The sequence below is a fragment of the Athalia rosae genome, chromosome 2 (genome assembly GCF_917208135.1).
Source record: "Athalia rosae chromosome 2, iyAthRosa1.1, whole genome shotgun sequence".
In the NCBI taxonomy this organism is placed as follows: domain Eukaryota; kingdom Metazoa; phylum Arthropoda; class Insecta; order Hymenoptera; family Athaliidae; genus Athalia; species Athalia rosae.
The window spans coordinates 17,409,421-17,428,410 of NC_064027.1; the positions used below are offsets into that span (position 1 = coordinate 17,409,421).

The 18,990-nt window shown below is 36.2% G+C and overlaps 1 protein-coding gene across 3 annotated transcripts; it reads right to left on the reverse strand.

The window, feature by feature from the left end:
* Positions 1-828: 828 nt before the first annotated feature.
* LOC105692085 (S-adenosylmethionine synthase-like) lies at positions 829-16,407 on the reverse strand. 3 transcript variants are annotated; one of them, XM_012411057.3, is made up of 11 exons: positions 16,183-16,407; positions 11,352-11,711; positions 10,025-10,102; positions 9,510-9,632; positions 7,226-7,338; positions 5,765-5,908; positions 5,189-5,407; positions 4,802-4,984; positions 4,471-4,604; positions 4,216-4,324; positions 829-1,760 (listed from the first exon to the last, which is right to left on the reverse strand). In XM_012411057.3, exons 2-10 carry the CDS (start codon positions 11,464-11,466, stop codon positions 4,219-4,221), a joined length of 1,215 nt encoding a protein of 404 aa, XP_012266480.1. In that variant the 5' UTR covers positions 11,467-11,711; positions 16,183-16,407; the 3' UTR covers positions 829-1,760; positions 4,216-4,218. The 3 variants fall into 3 exon arrangements, with proteins under 3 accessions (XP_012266480.1, XP_012266476.1, XP_012266477.1); XM_012411053.3 differs by lacking the exon at positions 829-1,760 and having other exon boundaries at positions 2,095-4,324; XM_012411054.3 differs by lacking the exons at positions 829-1,760; positions 7,226-7,338 and adding an exon at positions 8,680-8,792 and having other exon boundaries at positions 2,095-4,324.
* Between the last annotated feature and the right edge of the window lie 2,583 nt (positions 16,408-18,990).

An 18,990-nucleotide genomic window follows, 5' to 3' on the forward strand; every position in this document is an offset into this window, starting at 1 on the left:
AACCTGCTATAACGGATATCGTTCACGGGTCTATCTCTTTGTCTTTTCGGGGTTTTTCTTCGAGGTGAGCTGTGTGATGATTCACGAGGTATTTACGCGAGTCAAATGAATGTAGTTTTTATCTGCATCCATTTCTATACAGATTAGTGGTAACTAATAAAAAAGTTTGTGATCTTTAGTATTTGCAATCCAAACTGCTCTCGCTTAGCAGATCGGAAATTCCATCTCAAAACTTGGCACCTTGTTACATGGAACCTGCATAGTTGGAACCGTCATACTGTAATATACATTCGCTTGCCTGCATACATAGAATTTTGGTAAAGTATAGCCAATAGACCTGTTTATCCGACGAAATTGCAACATTGAATTGGATTCAATAAAATAGGCAAAAACAATTTACTGCACTAACATTTTCAATACTATAAATTCAAAGTTATACACTAATTTACAAAATCGTTCTGGATAGCAAATAGTTTGAATTTATTGATGAAGCAAACTGTTATAGAAACGTGTCGAAAATAATGTGTAAGATATTTCTGTATCGAAAAATGTATCACAGAATGCGATTGCTAAACGCATAAAGAGATAATTAATGGCGTCGTGAGTCTTGCAATTTAAAGATGTAAAATGTGAATTGAACATATCGAAGGCCAAGAAGCAGGAAAGGGTAGTTCGTAAAAAAGTGCGGACACTACCCATAAGAGCGTATCCTACCTGCAGGAGCATCGGTGGCGCAGCTCTCCCTATAATTGTAAGATGGGAGAAAGCAAGTGGGCTGGCGTCGAATAAATCCAAGTCTTTACAAACAATTTACAAGATAAAAAGAAATTCGATAACTGACGAGTGAGGTTTATTGATTATAGATTGTTCTCATAAAGGGAGTTAACAATGTTGCTGATTAGCCTCTACATATACATTTCTCATTTATACATCACTCATATAGTAAAGAGGTATACAACCCAAAATATTTTCGGAGCCCTAAATCTTTATCTAGAATAAAATACTAATCACATTAACACGGTTGACATCTTAAAAGGTTAAAAATACAATTTTTCCTAATTGTGCTTTTTATACAATTAGCTTCGCTAGAGAATTTTCATTCAATTTATTGTTAGTCTAAAAATTACATAATAATCAATAGTTCAAATAAGATAACTATTGATCATAACAGGAGAAAACTGTTAGCGAATATCATGTGTATGCACACAAGCCTATGATCCCGATACTTTTCGTTTTCAGCATTCTCCGACTCGTCGTAGCTGATACAATACAACATAATATCAAAGAGAAATACATCCATCATCTGCAAGACTGGATTCGAAGTATGTATTCAACTTAGCATTATCGAAGGTACCGAGTCGTATTCCCGAATTCAGGATCAGACTTGTCGGAAGAATCCGATTATCGAAAATTCATTAAAAGATAAGACGGTTTCTGAATCGGAACAATCGGGAATCGCATCAGTCATAGATATATTGAAAAAATCTGGGCTATTCTCAGTCGTCCAGGATTTCTCCGACCTGTAAGCACCATGTATGAACAGTGTCGTGTAAGATGCGCCCCACAATAGCTATCTAATATCTTCGACGATGAAATTAATGGGCACCATCTGGACGACTGGTGTTAAATATTATGCCATGACTTTTGTTACGGCCAATTCGCTGGACCATGAAACGATGCAGTGAGGAGGTTTAAGCAGTGTCGAGAAATGATATTCTAACTCTCGGAATGGGAAATGTTTAGAAATGCAGGGCCCGTTCCTACAAAATCAAGAGAAAAAAAATCTCTTTTAGTTTAGCTCCAGTTGGCATAGAGTACACAGACGAATACTTTGTTCTCTAATGTACGGGGTCACATCGATAGCCATAAATTCTAACGATACACTCAGTCGTCTCAACTTTCGTATGCCGGTAACAAGAGGTCTGCAGAGATTACGTAAGTCACCGGAAAGTATCGATATAATATTGTGGCTATGAAAGCTGGTTAATGATAGTAGTGATTTGGTTAGTATTTCGGGAATATTGAACAGGATCTTTCAATTTTTACGTAAATATTTTTTTTTGCTATTCTTTACATCGGTAAAAAAAATGTATGTTTATTAAAAAATTATTTTTTTATTATGTATTTTTTGTATTCGGATGACGACACTCGTCATCGGTACAAAAAATCTAACGTCGTGACAAGGGTTCGATGTCCTTTTGTCTACAATTATTATTGGTTCCACAGTGCTAAGTTGATTTCACGATAAAATTCTAAGGGTTTTGCGTCCGATTTTCATGCTAGGATAGCCGTCATCTCTGACTGACCCTTTTCCTAGAACGTCTCATGACAAAAAAAAATATATTGAATGGAAATATTTTTTCTTACTTAAGCCTAAACGGGGATAATTAATTTCGAGGCCGCCTAATGATAAGGTGTACTTGTAAAACCAGCATAAATACTATAACATCCGTTTCTTCTACCAGGAAGTACGAGTAACAATTTGAATTTAAACTTTTCGTGTCATTCAAATACTAATCAAAGGCTCGTCCAGTCACCACGAGGGTGGATAAGGGGCCTCTACATCACTCACATAAATCCGGATGGTATGGCTTTGGGGTAAATTCATGTACACTTACGGACTACTAAGATCACTAAGAATCACTAAAAAGTATTACTTAACGAAATAGTAGGTAGAATATTCTCACACAAACATGATGTTTCAATTACCTTTCCGTGCACTTTTTTTTCATTTTTCTAAATGCAGAAACGTTAGGACACGCTCACGAATGTTTGTTTCCAGTTATAAAACTGGAGCTATGTCGCTACTCCAAATAAAGTTTGTTCTGCAATACAATAATTTTATATACAAAGAACATATCCTCCTAAATATTGATTGACGGTGAAAAGTTCAAAAACCTCACAATAGTATAATGGATAAAACCGTCATACCGAATGAAATTTACAAACTTTTAACAACTCCATCTCGTACTACGTCATTAAGTATTACTTATAAGCTACAGATGTGACATCTTACTGCCAATATATACAGACTTACATATAGTTACTTATTTCAATGCTATTTTCGGTAAGACTTCCGAATAGCCCCCACCTCCGATTTCAATAAAATTCCACAGGCATGTAATATGTACGAAATTAAGTTGAATCCCGAAGTAATATCTTGCGGAAACATCTAGTTTGTGAGATATAAAGTCGGCAACCAGACATGAACTGTGAAGACCCGTGGTACCGTAACCTCGTTTAACTAACTGAAGAGTTTTTCAATGAAATTTTAGTTCATTTCTGGTTTATATTTTATCTCGTTTTTCATTCATTAGGCCCACTGCCACGCTCAGTAATCTGTCAAAAGTCGGCCTTTGAAATCGCTGAATTTCTCCTCCTTAATTTTGTAATTTTGTACACATAACATTACATGCCTGTGAATTTTCATTGAAATCAGAGGTGGGAGCTATTCGGAAATTGACCCCTATTTTTTTTTTTTGGATCATGGGGATGGCATAATCTTTTTACGTTTTTTTCTCCAAGTTATTATGTTGCTTTAGATTGAAATACCACAGGATTTTCATAATTCATCACTTCAAACAGTCGGTGTTGATTATAAACCAAATCATGATTTAAAAAAATCAAATATTGAAATTTATAAGATAAAAGCACTGCCAAGTTGCTGTGTATTTATTACGAATAGTTTGTACTTCCTTGTATTTGTACCATGTATTGTGAGATTCAACTATGTTCACTAATATCAATCGTCAAAGTTCCAAAATGAAGAAGTTTAATAGCTCAAGTTCAAAATTACTGGTGGTACAAAGTATATACACCCATCAGAATTAAGTCTACATACACAATGACGCCCAATTGATGCTAAGTATTCGTCCACAATAAGGAACTACGAATCAGTACAAATATTGTCATTGCAAAAAAAATTAAAAAAATTCGGCTGGCTGTGCAAGTGAACTTGAATGTAATCATTTTTGATCGAGACGCGAATCAAATCCAAGTTCAGAGATTCTTATTCTGTTTGGCTGAATTATTTAATTCACACATTGCAACTTGGCGCTCAAAGTAAAGTTAAAAAAAGCTTATTCAGTGCTTTATCACAAGAGGGTTGGTGACTTTTGTTCTTTGATGATGAAAGGATTGGGTAGGGGCTAACGGGCATAGCGTAACCTGGTAAGTTTAATGGTTTCTAAGTTAAGAAAATCTGAAATCATTAACCGTTCAATCGAGGTTTAGGATCTTTGGCTGTTCCCAGCTGAAACCTTCCCTGCCGAAATGGCCATATGTACTGGTCTGTTGATATATTGGATTGCGAAGATTCAGCTCCCTGTAATCGGATAATTAATTGATTATGCACTTCTGATCTTGTTAACTTTTTGAGGTCATCTAGAGACATTGAAAAAAGATGACCAAAAATTCACTATCTTTTTCTGTTTCAATTGATATGAATATGTATTTACGATATGAACATACTTTACGATTTTACCAGGGCGTAGATCAAAGTTTTTGTTCACAATGTCCAACAGTTTGGTTTGTGACAACTTGGAGGTGCCGTAGTCAAAAACTGTGATAGACAAAGGTTCTGCAACACCAATGGCATACGAAACCTGCAGAAAATAAGAATTATGAGAATCATTTGGTACATGCAATGCTACTAAACAACGAGCACTTTACTCAAAGCTTCAGAACAAATTTAATATCATAGCACTCAGAAGTAGCAAATAGAATTGATTTTATCATTAGCTTTCTTCCGATAAATTCATTTCATTAGCTAACATCAAGTCATACTTTTAATCAAGCTTACCTGCACTAAACAACGCCTGCAAAGACCAGCCTTCACAAGAGACTTTGCAACCCATCTTGCAGCATATGCTGCAGACCGATCAACTTTGGTAAAGTCTTTACCAGAGAAGGCACCACCACCATGGGCTCCCCAACCACCGTATGTGTCTACTATGATTTTGCGGCCTGTGAGACCAGCATCGCTCTGTTATCGGTAAGAAAATAGAATGAAATTCATTAGAATTGAATGATGAAACGGTATTCAGTAATGCGTGAGTCGTATCACTAATACGACTGTTCTCATAAATATTTTTAACATCATGGCACTCAAGAGTAGCAAATACAAATGAAGAATCATTGAACAGTACAATATAAGGATCAACTCAGAATACGTGTTTTAAATACATGCCTGTGGACCACCAATAATGAAGAGCCCACATGGGTTTACGTGGAAAACTGTTCTTTCATCAAGGTATTTAGCAGGGATGACGGTCTTAATGACTTTTTCCATAACAGCCTTCCGGAGTTCATCAAGGGAGATTTTCTCACTATGCTGGAGAGATACAACTACTGTGTGAACTCGACTAGGAACACAGGCGCCATGATCCATTATGTATTCGCAGGTCACCTACAAGAAGATACTATTGATACTTAAACAAAATTAAAGGCTGAAATAAGTGATTGGTCCACTTTTGGGTGAAAATTATGCAATACAAGTTCGATATCTAAATTACTAACATTAAATTATAGATAGTTGCTTATCAAGATAGATAGTAGATCATCAAATAGATTATTGTTTGTTGCCCTCAGAATTGTGATTGTCATCATGGCACTCAAGAGTAGCAAATACAAAATACAACATCACCGGACAACAACATTTCAGGTATAAGTAACTTAATTGTAAGAAACATTTTGAAATTGACAAGATAAGAAAGGTAACATGACTGATCCCAAATGAGAAAATTAGCTATAGCCCAATGTGTACCTGTGTTTTGGAGTCTGGACGGGCCCACCATAGTTCTTCGCTGCGTCTGAGTTCTGCAATTTTCTGGTTTAGCCGGTGTGCAAGAACAACTGTGAGTGGCATACATTCTTCTGTTTCATCGGTGGCGTAGCCAAACATTAAACCCTATGGATTGGAGGAACAATTATTTGAATACAAATATAATTCGGATACTGAGTATACGAAAAGCTACTGTGTGTATTTTTGTTTTACTAACTTTTGCATGCATGTCTTACAATACTCGCTACACTTTGATAACGAATTTGAGCTCTAGATTCTACTGTTGATGCAAATATTCAAACAATTCTCAACAGGAAATAATTTTTATACACACAGTACCATAAATCTATTCTGGAGATATTAGAAAGAGAATAATTCAACAAAATAGAAACTATACAGGCAAATATTATTCAAGTTGTAGTGCAAACAAAAAATAAATAATAAAACAATAAAAACGAGCCATGCCACACCATACCATGCACAATAATAGCCTAACCGAGCAGAGCAGTGACTGGGGAATCATTTACAAGGTACACACAGTAAGATAGACTGTTTATTTTCGAATTTTTCAATGAAAAATTTCGTTTCTGTAGGAGTGATTGATAATTCCAGTGGCTTCATCAGATTTATTTAAAAAAAAACTGCAGATTTTCGGAGTCAACGATGGCATTCATGTGAATGTATGCATCAAACTCTGTTTCACGATTATTTGGTTCGCTTGGATGAAATCGATACCTGATATTGTAGCGTAGATTATTTTGGGCATATATTATATAATTGTATCACAAAACTAACATTTATTCTCTATTTGAAAGATGAAGTTAAAGTGTGACTCAATAAACGCAGGAGTGTAGGAATTTTTGGGTGTAGGCATAATTCTCTTGGCAAGGGTACATTATTTTATACAGCAATGCAACTAAAAGAATAAAATATTTAAGAATTTTTCAAGTAAATTGAACGTAGGCTGAGATGTTTGTAAAACTTCAAATTATACATGGTCTTACATTGCTCTATAAAGGATCGCTCTATGGCAAAATAATGTGAATAAAAATAACAAGTACGAAGAACCAATCACCTTTTAGAAATAACAACGTACAAGAATACAAAATGGAATATAGTAGAAAGCAGAGTACACTGGGTAGGACGTCTGTCAATAACACGAAAATAATCTGGACAATTGAACATTTAATGAATTGGATTATTACATTATGAGAATAATTTTGAACAAGTCAAGTCTTGGGTGGGCTCGTACCCAGTGTACAGGAAAGCTACGCTCAGGCCTACGTTAAATACATGTGAACCTAAAAACGAAGAAGTATGTACAGGATGACAACTAATTTGCAAAAAAGGCTACGAATTGTAGTCAAGCTAATACAGGTGCTGGATTAGATGAACGACAAAAAAGAAGAACAGAAGTATAAAAGTGATGGAATGTCATGTGACCTGATCACCGGCGCCAACTTCCTCGTCACTGCGATTCTCGTGAACCCCTGCGGCAATATTTGGTGATTGGGCGTCAAGCGCCAATAGCACATTGCACAGTTTGTAGTCAAAACCTGTAGAAATTACAGGTATAAGACTATGGGCATTGACTACGTTATTGGGATTCTAAGTAAGTCATCCGATGTTAAGCCATCAAAGGCTGGCTGGAAACACTGAAAACATCCTATAATTCTGTCTACAAGACCAAAAAACAACAAATGTACGTTAAACATATCTATTGTTTTTAGTTTGAGGATAATATCCTCAGATCTACAGACGATCTGATCGAAACTTACGGGTAATTATTCGAGTTATGCACATCAATCTGTAGACAAATGATACCTCAGATAGTACTGAAATAGTCTTATGACACAGATTTGTTTAGCAATCAATTTTTAGAATGGGCGATTACATCCTACTACCAAAGGTCAACAGATATCACTGCATTTACCAATCCTATTTTTCATAGTTTAAGATAACTTGAGTAGTACCGTAATGTAAACAAGGTTTTCAATCGATATTTACACAATAGGGACAAAAGACGATCTAGGAGGGGCTACCAAAATGTGTTGATGTTGAGGCTAAGCAGCACAACCACATTGCCAATAATTTTTCGCTTATTATCACACAACTCACATCAGTTGACCTATTGACAGCACTGATTGGAACAAACAATCCCTGTGGAATCACATTATTTCAAGTGCATTTGGATGGGAGTCGATATACTTGATCATATTCATATGATGGGCTTACTACAGTGAATAAATCATCCGTAAGATGTTGCGATTGATGAGCGATTCACAGTGATAAGAAATCCGAGTTTTAGCGATATACTTATGATACTGGAATTGCAAATCAAGAAATCACGCATTATTCGTTAATTGTTTTATGATTACGTGTGAAATTTTAATTGGACATTTTAAAGCTGCAAGAGTTTTCAGTAGAGTATAATTAATTTTGCCAGCATGGAATTGGTCTGTAAACATGTCCCATGAGGAATGTGATAAGCAAATATTTCAGGATATATCTTGACATTCGATATTTCTGTAGCACAACTATACACAAATCAGCATTTCACATGAGACAAGTCTTGCCGGAATGATTCAACTTATTGAAAAGTATGTTTAATTTGTTTGGATGCTTGGTGAATAAGACGCTTAATATTGCCTGAGCAATCTTCATAGAATTCTGCAGAGTTAAGATATTCTCTTCATTACGTTCTATCACAGATAAAGACAACTGATAGTGTAAATAATGTTTAGCGCAATTCGAAATTTTGAAAACACATTTTCACAATAAAGCACGCAATAGTCCCAAAACATACAATATCTGCAAAGGGAATAGATGAAGAAACGGAAAGTGATTAATTTGTGATTGGCTGCTCTGCGGGCACGGGCTGTGAATAACATATGTACCTGATCGCCTGCACCAACGTCCATTTCTTCACGGTTCATATGGACACCACCAGCAATATTCGGCGATTGTTGTTCGATCGCCACCAAAAGATTCAAGGTACGCCAATCAAATCCTGCCACGACCATTGCAATGTTTATTACCCTCGTATAATTTGTTATTCTATTGGAAGATGGTCGTATTCTAAATTTCTGATTACAATTGAATATGTATTTAGAATCTTTAAGGGCTGTTTTAATCTTGATATAGATAGTATAAGAACATATAAAATCTTGGCTTGAAAGACAGAATTTTCATAGTGTTGATAGTTCATATCAGTTCAAAATAATCAAGATAAGATAGTTATTGAATCTATGTTGAATTGTTACACCGAAATACGAGGCAAATCTTAATATTTTTCGACAAGCTATGCGAAGGTTCATAAATATCAAGTCATAAAATTATAGTTAACTGAGGCACCATGGTTGGAAATAGAAATGATAATCTAATTATAACATTTATATACATATACATCAAAATGTTTCGTTGTAATCTATGTACAAGAAATGTTTTAGGAGACTTATATTAATTGAAATGAGGATGTATTAATTGGCCTGTTTACGAATTTAATTGTAGATAATTTGCTTACATAGCCAGAATATATCACCATGTTAAGTCTGTAAGTTATTAGCTTAACATACCCAATTCAATAATGATATGGAAAATATTATATTAATTTATGTACATACAAATTAACTAAACGTGGTAAGACCAGAAAATAGGCCCGGTATGTCTGACAATCTTGTACCCAGAAAACACGTTGCTGTCAAAATTAGGAAAATTCAGGTCTTACCTTTTGAGGAGTCATCATAGCCGATGTGTTTCACTGTATCTCTCACGATCTTCTGGTAGTCCACTACTGCCTTTGAGGTGATTTCTCCGCACAACAAGATCATTCCCGTCTTTGTAACTGTTTCTATATTGCAGGAAGTTCAATGATCAATAAGAGTGTACAATAATTGATGTTTCACTTTGTTTTTTTTCACAGAGTGCATTCAAGGCAATCAACTTTTCAATCACAGAGAAGCATTTGTTCCGCAACAGAAAGCAATGTTTCGTAATCAAGTTCATCACTAGTTTTATCCAATTGCAATTGTAACAGCAACAAATGTTTTGCTTAGAAAACAAGGTACAAACTAGCAGGTGAATTGGTCAACAATCACGTGATATGAAAAAAAGGATAAAGCTGTAGTTTTATTCTCAATAGTAAGTATAAAATCATTCATGGTTAGCCTGGATGGGTGACAAGTAAAATAGCTGAGAAGTTGAATGTGATTTGTTACAGAAACGAGTGAATGAGGTACTTACCACAGGCAACCATGGCGTTTGGGTCTTGCTGCAAGTGTGCGTCTAAGATGGCATCACTGATTTGATCGCACATCTTATCTGTAAAAATATCAATAACATAATTAGTAATATTCTTAATGAGAAGGGATGAAAAGTTCTCTTACTCTAACATAAATTCCCTAGCCTCTCAACCCCTCAATTGATTCTAGGTAAGGATAAAAGATATTCCATAGTGGCAATGCGTACAAAAAGGAGGGGGGCATCGTACAGGAGAATTGTATGATAAATAAGTGAATCGCTACCAACAGGTAACATGAGAATTGAGTAAAATAAAAGTCTGTTATGACTTAGTACTAGTATGAATCCAAATTTACTTTTTGGAAACGGTGTCCGGTGTCTAAAGAAAATTAGAACTCTAAACCATAGTGAAATAGCTTGGATTTATAATTATATCTACACTGTCGGATGACCGTCCAAAAACAACTGAAACCTAGTTACTCTAGTACATGTAACAATTTGTGACGCAAACAGCGGTTTTTCATCGTTTTTTTTGTGAGTAAATCCGATCTAAAATGAGAAAAAAAAATGAAGAAAAAAATGAATATAAGAAAAGGTGATTTGAAATCTTCTTTGACTGTGACTATGACTAATTGATCATCATCACATTTATTTTAAAACAATATATATTTTGTAAATGTATTCTGAAAGAAGAAAAAAAACCGCAAATTCGCATTTACAAAATATTATATTCGTACAAATAAGTGTTGAAACAGTTAGTGATAAATACCCGAAACTGTGGAATAATGATACTTTTAAAGCCCACGAGGCAAGAAATCGGTTTAATTTGAATACGGTTTTCGGTAATTTCAAACTGATTTTCGGTATAAAATAATTCTGTGAATGTCGTAAACCGCGACGAACTATACAGAACGGCAAAGCCTAATAGTAGCATACAATGAAGTGGGATCCTGAAATAATTCATTAGCAGGAAGAGACCCGGAATTCGGAGCAACAATTTTATCGAAGCAGCAGCCAGACGCCGAGCACATGGCGATGAATAAGAACTCGGGTGTGTGAGCCTGTTCGTTTCGGTCAAATGCGGCATGATTTTCAATTTTTTGTAAAATTCGAAGGATGATTCGAAGTCGAGTTAATTCGATCTCGATGCTAACTAATTTGGGTATTTTTTTTGTCACAAAATCGAACTAAACTTATAAGATCAATGACGTGAATCAGATATCGCGCATCGTGCCGCGCAAGTTGAGATATTTCATGGCGGCGCGGTGCCGGACCGAGAGCGAATATCGAATGCTAACAATAAAAATAACAAGTTTAACATTAATGGTACCTGGATGTCCTTCGCCGACTGATTCCGACGTGAAAAGGAAGCTAGTTCCCTGTTGTAGTTCGGGTGGCATGTGGCCGTTGGCATGGCCGTTCATGTGGTATGAAGTCTCGGGCATTTTGCTGCTAGTTTCCGTGTCAGACAGCTCAGCGGGATTACACTGCACAAGCAACCACAACGCACTGTGAAAAGAGGCTCCCCGCCCGGCAGTTCGGTCTATATGTAACCTCGGCAAAGGTCACGTGGCCTGAGCGTTGCTACGGGAGACGATGGTCAGCGCTCAATTTAACAACGGCGTCTCCTCGCACCTTCCTTGGGTTTATCGCCTATCGAGCACCACTTTCACTCTTCGACGAGATGCTCCTGCAATTTAAAAAAAAATATTGTTCTGAAAAATCAGCGCATATCCCATTATGCTGGCATCAAAACTTAGATCATGAATTTATTCAATGATCGATCTATTTTCTACAGCTACAGAAACACACGATACATATTTCGCACCGGGTACCGCCGCGTATAGTCGTCGGTCGAATTGGCACGTGCTTTGTGATCCAATCCGAAATGATCGCGCGTATGCTGTTTTATCGGTGATTTTTGGGATCACCATGACGCTCGCGATCCAATGGCAGGAGATGTCGCACATTGACCACATGACGCAACCTGATGAGATATTACTAATCTCTAATTTTGGCTTCTTCCAGATAATCGTAAACTATCAATTTCCATAGGTTGAAACTCTGCTTGAAATTAATCCCGTAACTGGTGCGCTTAAAAAAAGATTCCGTGTCGAAACTGTTACGACACGATTCAATGGAAAATTCGATAAAAATATCATAATCAGGGGTTTCGGAGGTCGTTGATTCAGTTTTCAAGGTCGACATCCGAGGGATGAAATGAGGGTTTCTGGAAGTTGATATTTGTTAAGTCTCTCAAGAATGTCAATCATCCGCTGAAAATTGGTTTTCGGGGAGTTTTTTGAATTTACCGACCCCGAAAACCCAAAGATTCGTCCAATAAAATAACAATTAACGACCGATATCGACAGCACGCATATGTATTTGCGTCTTTACCAGTTAATGGTTTAATCTACATTTGAGCATTTTTTATTTCCGGTTATCATTATTTATGGGTGTTTAGAACTATAATGACTGAACATTTGTAATATTCCTCGCGTTGTTATTGTGTAGCTACAGTTCATGAGCATTATTAGATTATTATAATTAGAATATACTCGCGAATATTAACGCCAATTCGTAGGATAGGCTGATCGGAGCACTTGTTATGAACGGTTTCCGTAGAGCTCCCGAGCGGCTAGGAACCATTCCGAATTTGTTGTTCAAAATAGGTTCTTCTTCGCTCTACGCTTATTGTTTGAAGCAACCAGGATGATGATTTAGTTTTGAAGTGAAATAATGACGTTCAATGATTATATTCATTAATTGTTTTCTTTATTTGATGTAGATTTAGGTAGTTGATCCTATTCAGCTTTACCTGCACTAATTGCCAGTTGAGAGGTTGAACAATGAATGAATTAAAAAAGAGAATGAATGAGACAATGAATCTGGAGACGGGCTTCCATGAGTATAATAAAGTTTGAGATAAAAAGAGGAACTATGATTCCAGGTGGGATACTCGACAGGAGTAAACAAGATGAGCTTATGCGGAGAATTTGCACATCGTAGATAGTTTTAAAAAAAGTAATCTGTAATAAAATATAAAGAAGAGATTGATGCGCGGACAAAATAAGTGTGAAATTATAGATTATTGCATTCTACACTTACTATACTAAACACTTATGATCACTTGCACTTTTCAAGCGAATCCTAAGCGCGGCCGCCATTGAACCCATAAAAAATGATATAAAAATGCTCAGGAAAATTAACAAAAATAGTTTTTTCTGATGTACGAATTTCAACTCGGAACGATTAATATGCAAACAATATTTCGAAAGGAAAGGTAGAGCAGGACCGATTCTTCAAAAGCCATCAATCTATACGGAACGGCGTATAAACGCACCAAAAAGGAATGAAATGTTCTCAAAAAGTTTTCTGTTCACATCACATTTCATTCAAAGAACCGTCCTTTTGAGCATTCATTTATGATTTTACTTGCTTCTGCAAAATACTCCTCTCTGACAGAATCCGTAGATTCTCGTGGGTTAAGCCCTTGTCGTCCTTAATCCTTGGCATAATAATGATACTGAAGTATTCAACAAGATACTTTGTTATATCCTTCAACATTAGTGTGCATGATAGTATAACAAGCTCGATAATATCGTCGAACGTGAACCATAACAAATTTCCGTCAGATTTATGTCCTGCACTATAGAACTGGACTACTTTATATTACAATATTTTCTAAGATTCATTAAAATACGGTGTTGTGATAATGTTGAGTCTGCAGTACATGAGAAGGTTGGTAAAAATAGCTGAAAATATATTTAAAGTTCAAGAAGTTATCGTCGGAATCGAGTAGTTGGAATACGAATAGGTACACAATAGGGTGCCCCTCGAGTAGCTGCGCTTGAAAAAAGTATCCGAGCCTTTGTTGAAGCAGCTGTATTGAACAGACAGGTATACATATTTTCAAGGGTGATATTTCAAGTTAGCCTACAAGTGATGTTATATACCGGGCTATAAAATTAACCGTTTTTCCAGAGAGTATAACAGTCTTCGTTTTCTATTTGCTCTACACCCTCCTATGGAACACATTACGTAACCCGGGATAAAATGTATTGGATTTTAATATTGATATACTATTAATGTAATGGCTTCAGACTGTAAGTTTGCGTATGCTGTTCCAACACACTTATCGAATTCAAAACCAATGACGGTTATTAAATTGACGATATGTGTGAATATACACAACCACTCCCAACGTTGTTGCGACAGGTGCACCCTGCAACCTATACAGTGAGGTTCCGTTGAAACGGTTTGCGATCAACGCATGCGTCGAGATGTTCGAATTTCTCGGTCTACGAGCGAATCCGAGTCTTGCCTGGGGTCAACGTAGCCACTGGCGTAGGCGTCTTGTTGTCAGAGAGGGCTAATCCGGCAGCAGATTCGGCAGTCGATCAGTCCTCGAGGTGACGAACCACAACAAGACGCCTACGCCAGTGGCTACGCTGACCCCAGCAAGACTCGGATTCGCTCGTAGACCGAGAAATTCGAACATTTCGACGCATGCGTTGATCGCGAACCGTTTCAACGGAACCTCACTGTATAGGTTGCAGGGTGCACCTGTCATGACAAAACGTGTGAAGCTGTTGAGATTTTTATCGATTTATTGTCGATCAAATTATCGGAAACAAATAATAGAGCGGCCGCAGCAGCGGGCGGATGCTGACCCGACAAATACCGATGTTCTCACATTCAATTTTGATCGCAAGGATTCTCAATATGAAATTTTTTTATCAATCGCAGACTAGACTCTAAAGTTTCTGTCTACATCATTTCTACCTTGTTCCCCAACAAGGTTGGTTGAGATTAAATGTTGTAAAAAAATCCATAAAAATAGCAGTAATAGTAAAATAAAATTGAAAGTTATCTCGATCGAATCAACTTATACAAAACACCTCATCTTTCGGACAACAGTAGCGGTTGAAAAACTTCAAGGAAATAATGTAGACATTGCGATTACGAAGACATCATCGTTACCTTTAACTTTCCAACTTATATACGAAAACGAATACGTATAATCAAACACTCTACAGTCGAATGTTGAGTACTGATAAAATTTCGGGTAGCAAAAAAACAGAATAGGAAATGAAAGGACAAAATTTTTACTCCTAATTATTTCCGATGACCCCGGACCGTAAAGATTATTAAATTTAATTAACAAAAAATATCACGAATCATATGATAATACCGATTTTCATTATTTTCAATCTACATAAAGATAAGAGTTCCACTTGTTTGCATACGAAGATGATGAGGTATAATAGTCCGAAAAATTGCAATAAAGTTACGTTTTTTATTCCAAGTATACCTCATAAAGTACTTGTTCTACACGGCAACGTGATGGTATTTTTTCATACCTTTTAGTCGTTAAAATGATAGGTTTGTTTCTTATGTTGTTCCTGTACTGTTTTTGTATTTTGTTATTGGATGTTAATTGGGACGTCTCGAATCAATTCTCGTCACGTGCTGTGAGGAATAATATGCGGTAAATCCGGGCGCCGTAATCGAATATTATAATTACCAATATTCTTTGTAGAAATCAAAGTGTAAGTTTCCTTTGACCTACTATCCAAGTATAAACGTGTCAAGATACGAGTTGTACGTACGTAGGGGCTGATATGCACCGAGTGTATACGATACGTACAAATTTTTATATCTTATATGTACAATAGACGTATAATGAGAATTATCCATCGCTATTCGTTGATTGAAATGATATTAACGCAGTGCCTGGTCGTATATAACGTGGAACTATAATTTTTCAAACAACTTCTGACACTCGTAATTACTTGCGATTTAAAGTCGTCTATGAGTTCTAATTGTAAGATACGAACGACGCGATTAATTTTATTGCCAAATGCGTCGGGCAATGTATCTCCTAGGTTGTCTCATAACACGTAAAAATTGCAGCGGTCATCCGCGGTGAGAATAATACGCAATTCATAAAAATAGAAACAATTCTATATCCGATGATCCGAAAATATTGAACGTGGATCGCCGGCGACCAATAGAAACGATTACGTACACATATTTTCACAGTGTGATTAGTTTCTATAATTAAACAGAAAAACATTCCTAATGATTTTTCAAACGAATAAAAAACTTGAAATGTTACATAGAAATTAGAAATTTTTTTAGAAAATCTAGCAATTTACCGTTTCAATTTCTTTATTAGGCTGTCTTCAGGTAATCCTCGATTCTTATTGTAGGTATGTTTTTCAAATTTGTTGATGTTTAAGCGCAGAGGTGGCGTACGTGAAACGATCCGCTTTAATATAAATGTGATGTATGTAAAACAAATCTGAGACAGTTCGATCAGACTCGATACTCCCACTGACACTTGAAAAGTTTGGCTGACGGATGTAAGAGCACTGAGCGCCACCCGCTGATAGCACTAGTTTTATACTTCTCGATCCACAGCCGTTGCCCGCTAAGGAGGGGCGAGGGTTCACCTGGCATTTAATGATAGCACTTTGTAAAATTGACAAAATATCTCAACAATTATGATGCTCCCCCCCCCATGTGATTTTACGAGAATATTTGAATGTGAAAAACTGGGAAGAAGTGAGGAAAATTCATCGGATTATCTCCACATTTCATCACCAAGTTGACATGTTGCGCTTGTCACTCGGTCGGAGGGGAGAGCGAAGACCGCGAGGCCGATTCATTTATTGAACAGCGATGATCAATTGCGATCACTATGTCATCTGATTTTCAGCAGCGTGTCGGTGCACGTGCCCGGTAATAATCATTGTGACTCTATCAGTGTTTTGGTGAGGAAATTTTTGAAAAAATCCACCGAATTATCATGTTTGTCGAAAACCTTGGGCAGGTCACGCATTGTCACAGAGTCGCGATAATTAATTATTTCTTCAACCTTCGTATGCGAATTTTTTATAATTATTTGGATTACTTGGAAAACCAAGGCGATCATAAATTTGACCCACATGACGTTGTTATAATTGTATACAGAGTACGATATTTCAAACTATCCCCAATTATAGGAGCTCTTTAATCGAATGTGAATATTTTTTTTTTTATTTTAAAATTCAAATGTTACCATAAGTAGAACGTTTCAACTTTGATTAATCTTTATCAAAAGTAGACGCACGCCATGTTAGCTATAAAGTTCTCAAAACTTACAAGAAATCATTTTTCTTGCTCTAATGATATTCGAAATCGCCGCGATACACTGGACGTTGTTATTTCGTTGTTGTGTTACTCGTATTGTTTTTCTACGCAGCGCATACGCGCAAACATCGTAAAACAATGTACGTACACGTATGTAAAATATTCTGCGAAGGGTATAATCTTAATTCGTGTTCACAACATGACTGCCCCCTTTCGAATATATTCTCATCTTTACGTAACTTTGTTTTCGCAACAACTAAAGAAAATAACAATCATAGCGTATTTACACATCAGGTCAACAAAATCTCTGCTAATACATCAAAGTTTCGACGAATTACGAATTTATTTCATTATATTTATGTGTAATAGATACAAGCGATATCTATACGTATATAATATAACGTACACATCGACGTATACTCGCCATATCGATGTACATAACGTGATATTGCACTAATTTCAATCCGTTAATAATATAATACGAAACGCATGAATTACATCATAATTATAAATCAGTGTTGACCTTTACACGCGATTAAGATGTGTGAATAGTAATTACCATTAACGGTTATGCCGCGGCTACATTGATTTCCTTCGTGGTATTTTTTCTACTTCCAATCTCTATTAATAGCCTGACTTTTCCGAGGGTGAGTCAGAGTCGCTTCCTGAAATTTTCTCCCATTTTTTAGCTCAATTTTGCTACTGATAAAACAATAATCGATTAGGATAATCGGTTAATCGATTGGACGAGTCATTTTTTGTAACGGTCTATTTTTTCGTTCTTTCCTTCAATTTTTTTTTTCTCTCGTCTGATTTTTGTTATTTCGAATTGAAAATAACATTCATTGGACCCCCCGTAATTTGACTTTTACCAGATTTTGCGTAATTTGATACGAATGTACGAAGAGATAGCTCCGACGATACAATTGCTCAACCCTCGAGCGATACAGTGATGATACAGGGAAAAGGTTTCTTACTAGTTTAGAAGAAAAAAAAAAAAAAAAAAAAAAAAAAAAAACTGCGAAATAACACATTATAGCCGTCGATCGGACTATCATTATTAACTTCATAGCTGCATAGGTTCGCTTGAATTGTTGTTACTATAGCATCATTTCTTCAGCTGATATTATCAATATTTTATTATTACTTTGGCGAGTGTTATTGACTCAACAACATCGGAAGATATACAGATTTATTTTACAATCTGACTGTATGAATCTTGTGTGAATTCTAATGGCCATTGAGCTTAGTTTTCTTGCTTTTTTTTAGGTTTGTTCATTTTTTTTTTTTTTAATTTATCCACCGACCCTGAAGTATTCGCGATAATCTTTGTCGCGCTATTAATGGGGCAAAATGATACATTTCGCGAAAAATATGACGTCCGTAACAGGGTGAGGCATTTGCAGTGGGCCGGACAGGTCGTTCGCAAACGAAGCGCGAGATAGCAAAACAATTTTCGGACAAATAATGTAAAGGGACATTTTAAATGCCTCACCATGCGATGTGTTTGTATATCGGTGATGCGAGAACTTTATCGAAATTAGGTAAGTATGTGTGAGATATGTTTGAATGAAGATTTGGCAAGAACAAAACGTTGAGACGCTTAGTCCCCATACGCGTTATTGGAAGTAAATTATACGAAATTTTTTTTTACTCACAATCTTCCAACCGAGGTTTATTTTTTCTCACAATAACACGGAATCATAGAGCAATAGATTCAGGTCCCCGTTAGCTGCGGGATAAATTATTCAACTTGAGGTCAAATTTTCACAATGGCAGTGATCAGTTATTTTCGTATATATAATATTCACTAGACAAACAGGCGAGAACTA

Bases quoted from the DNA above. Each gene is read 5' to 3' on its own strand.
- LOC105692085 (XM_012411057.3), bottom strand. From the start codon at position 11,466: ATGCCCGAGACTTCATACCACATGAACGGCCATGCCAACGGCCACATG. The intron at 9,633-10,024 runs GTAAGTACCTCA...CCTGCAATATAG, and splicing joins AAACGCCATGGTTGCCTGTG to AAACAGTTACAAAGACGGGA. The intron at 5,408-5,764 runs GTACACATTGGG...ATCTTCTTGTAG, and splicing joins GTCCAGACTCCAAAACACAG to GTGACCTGCGAATACATAAT.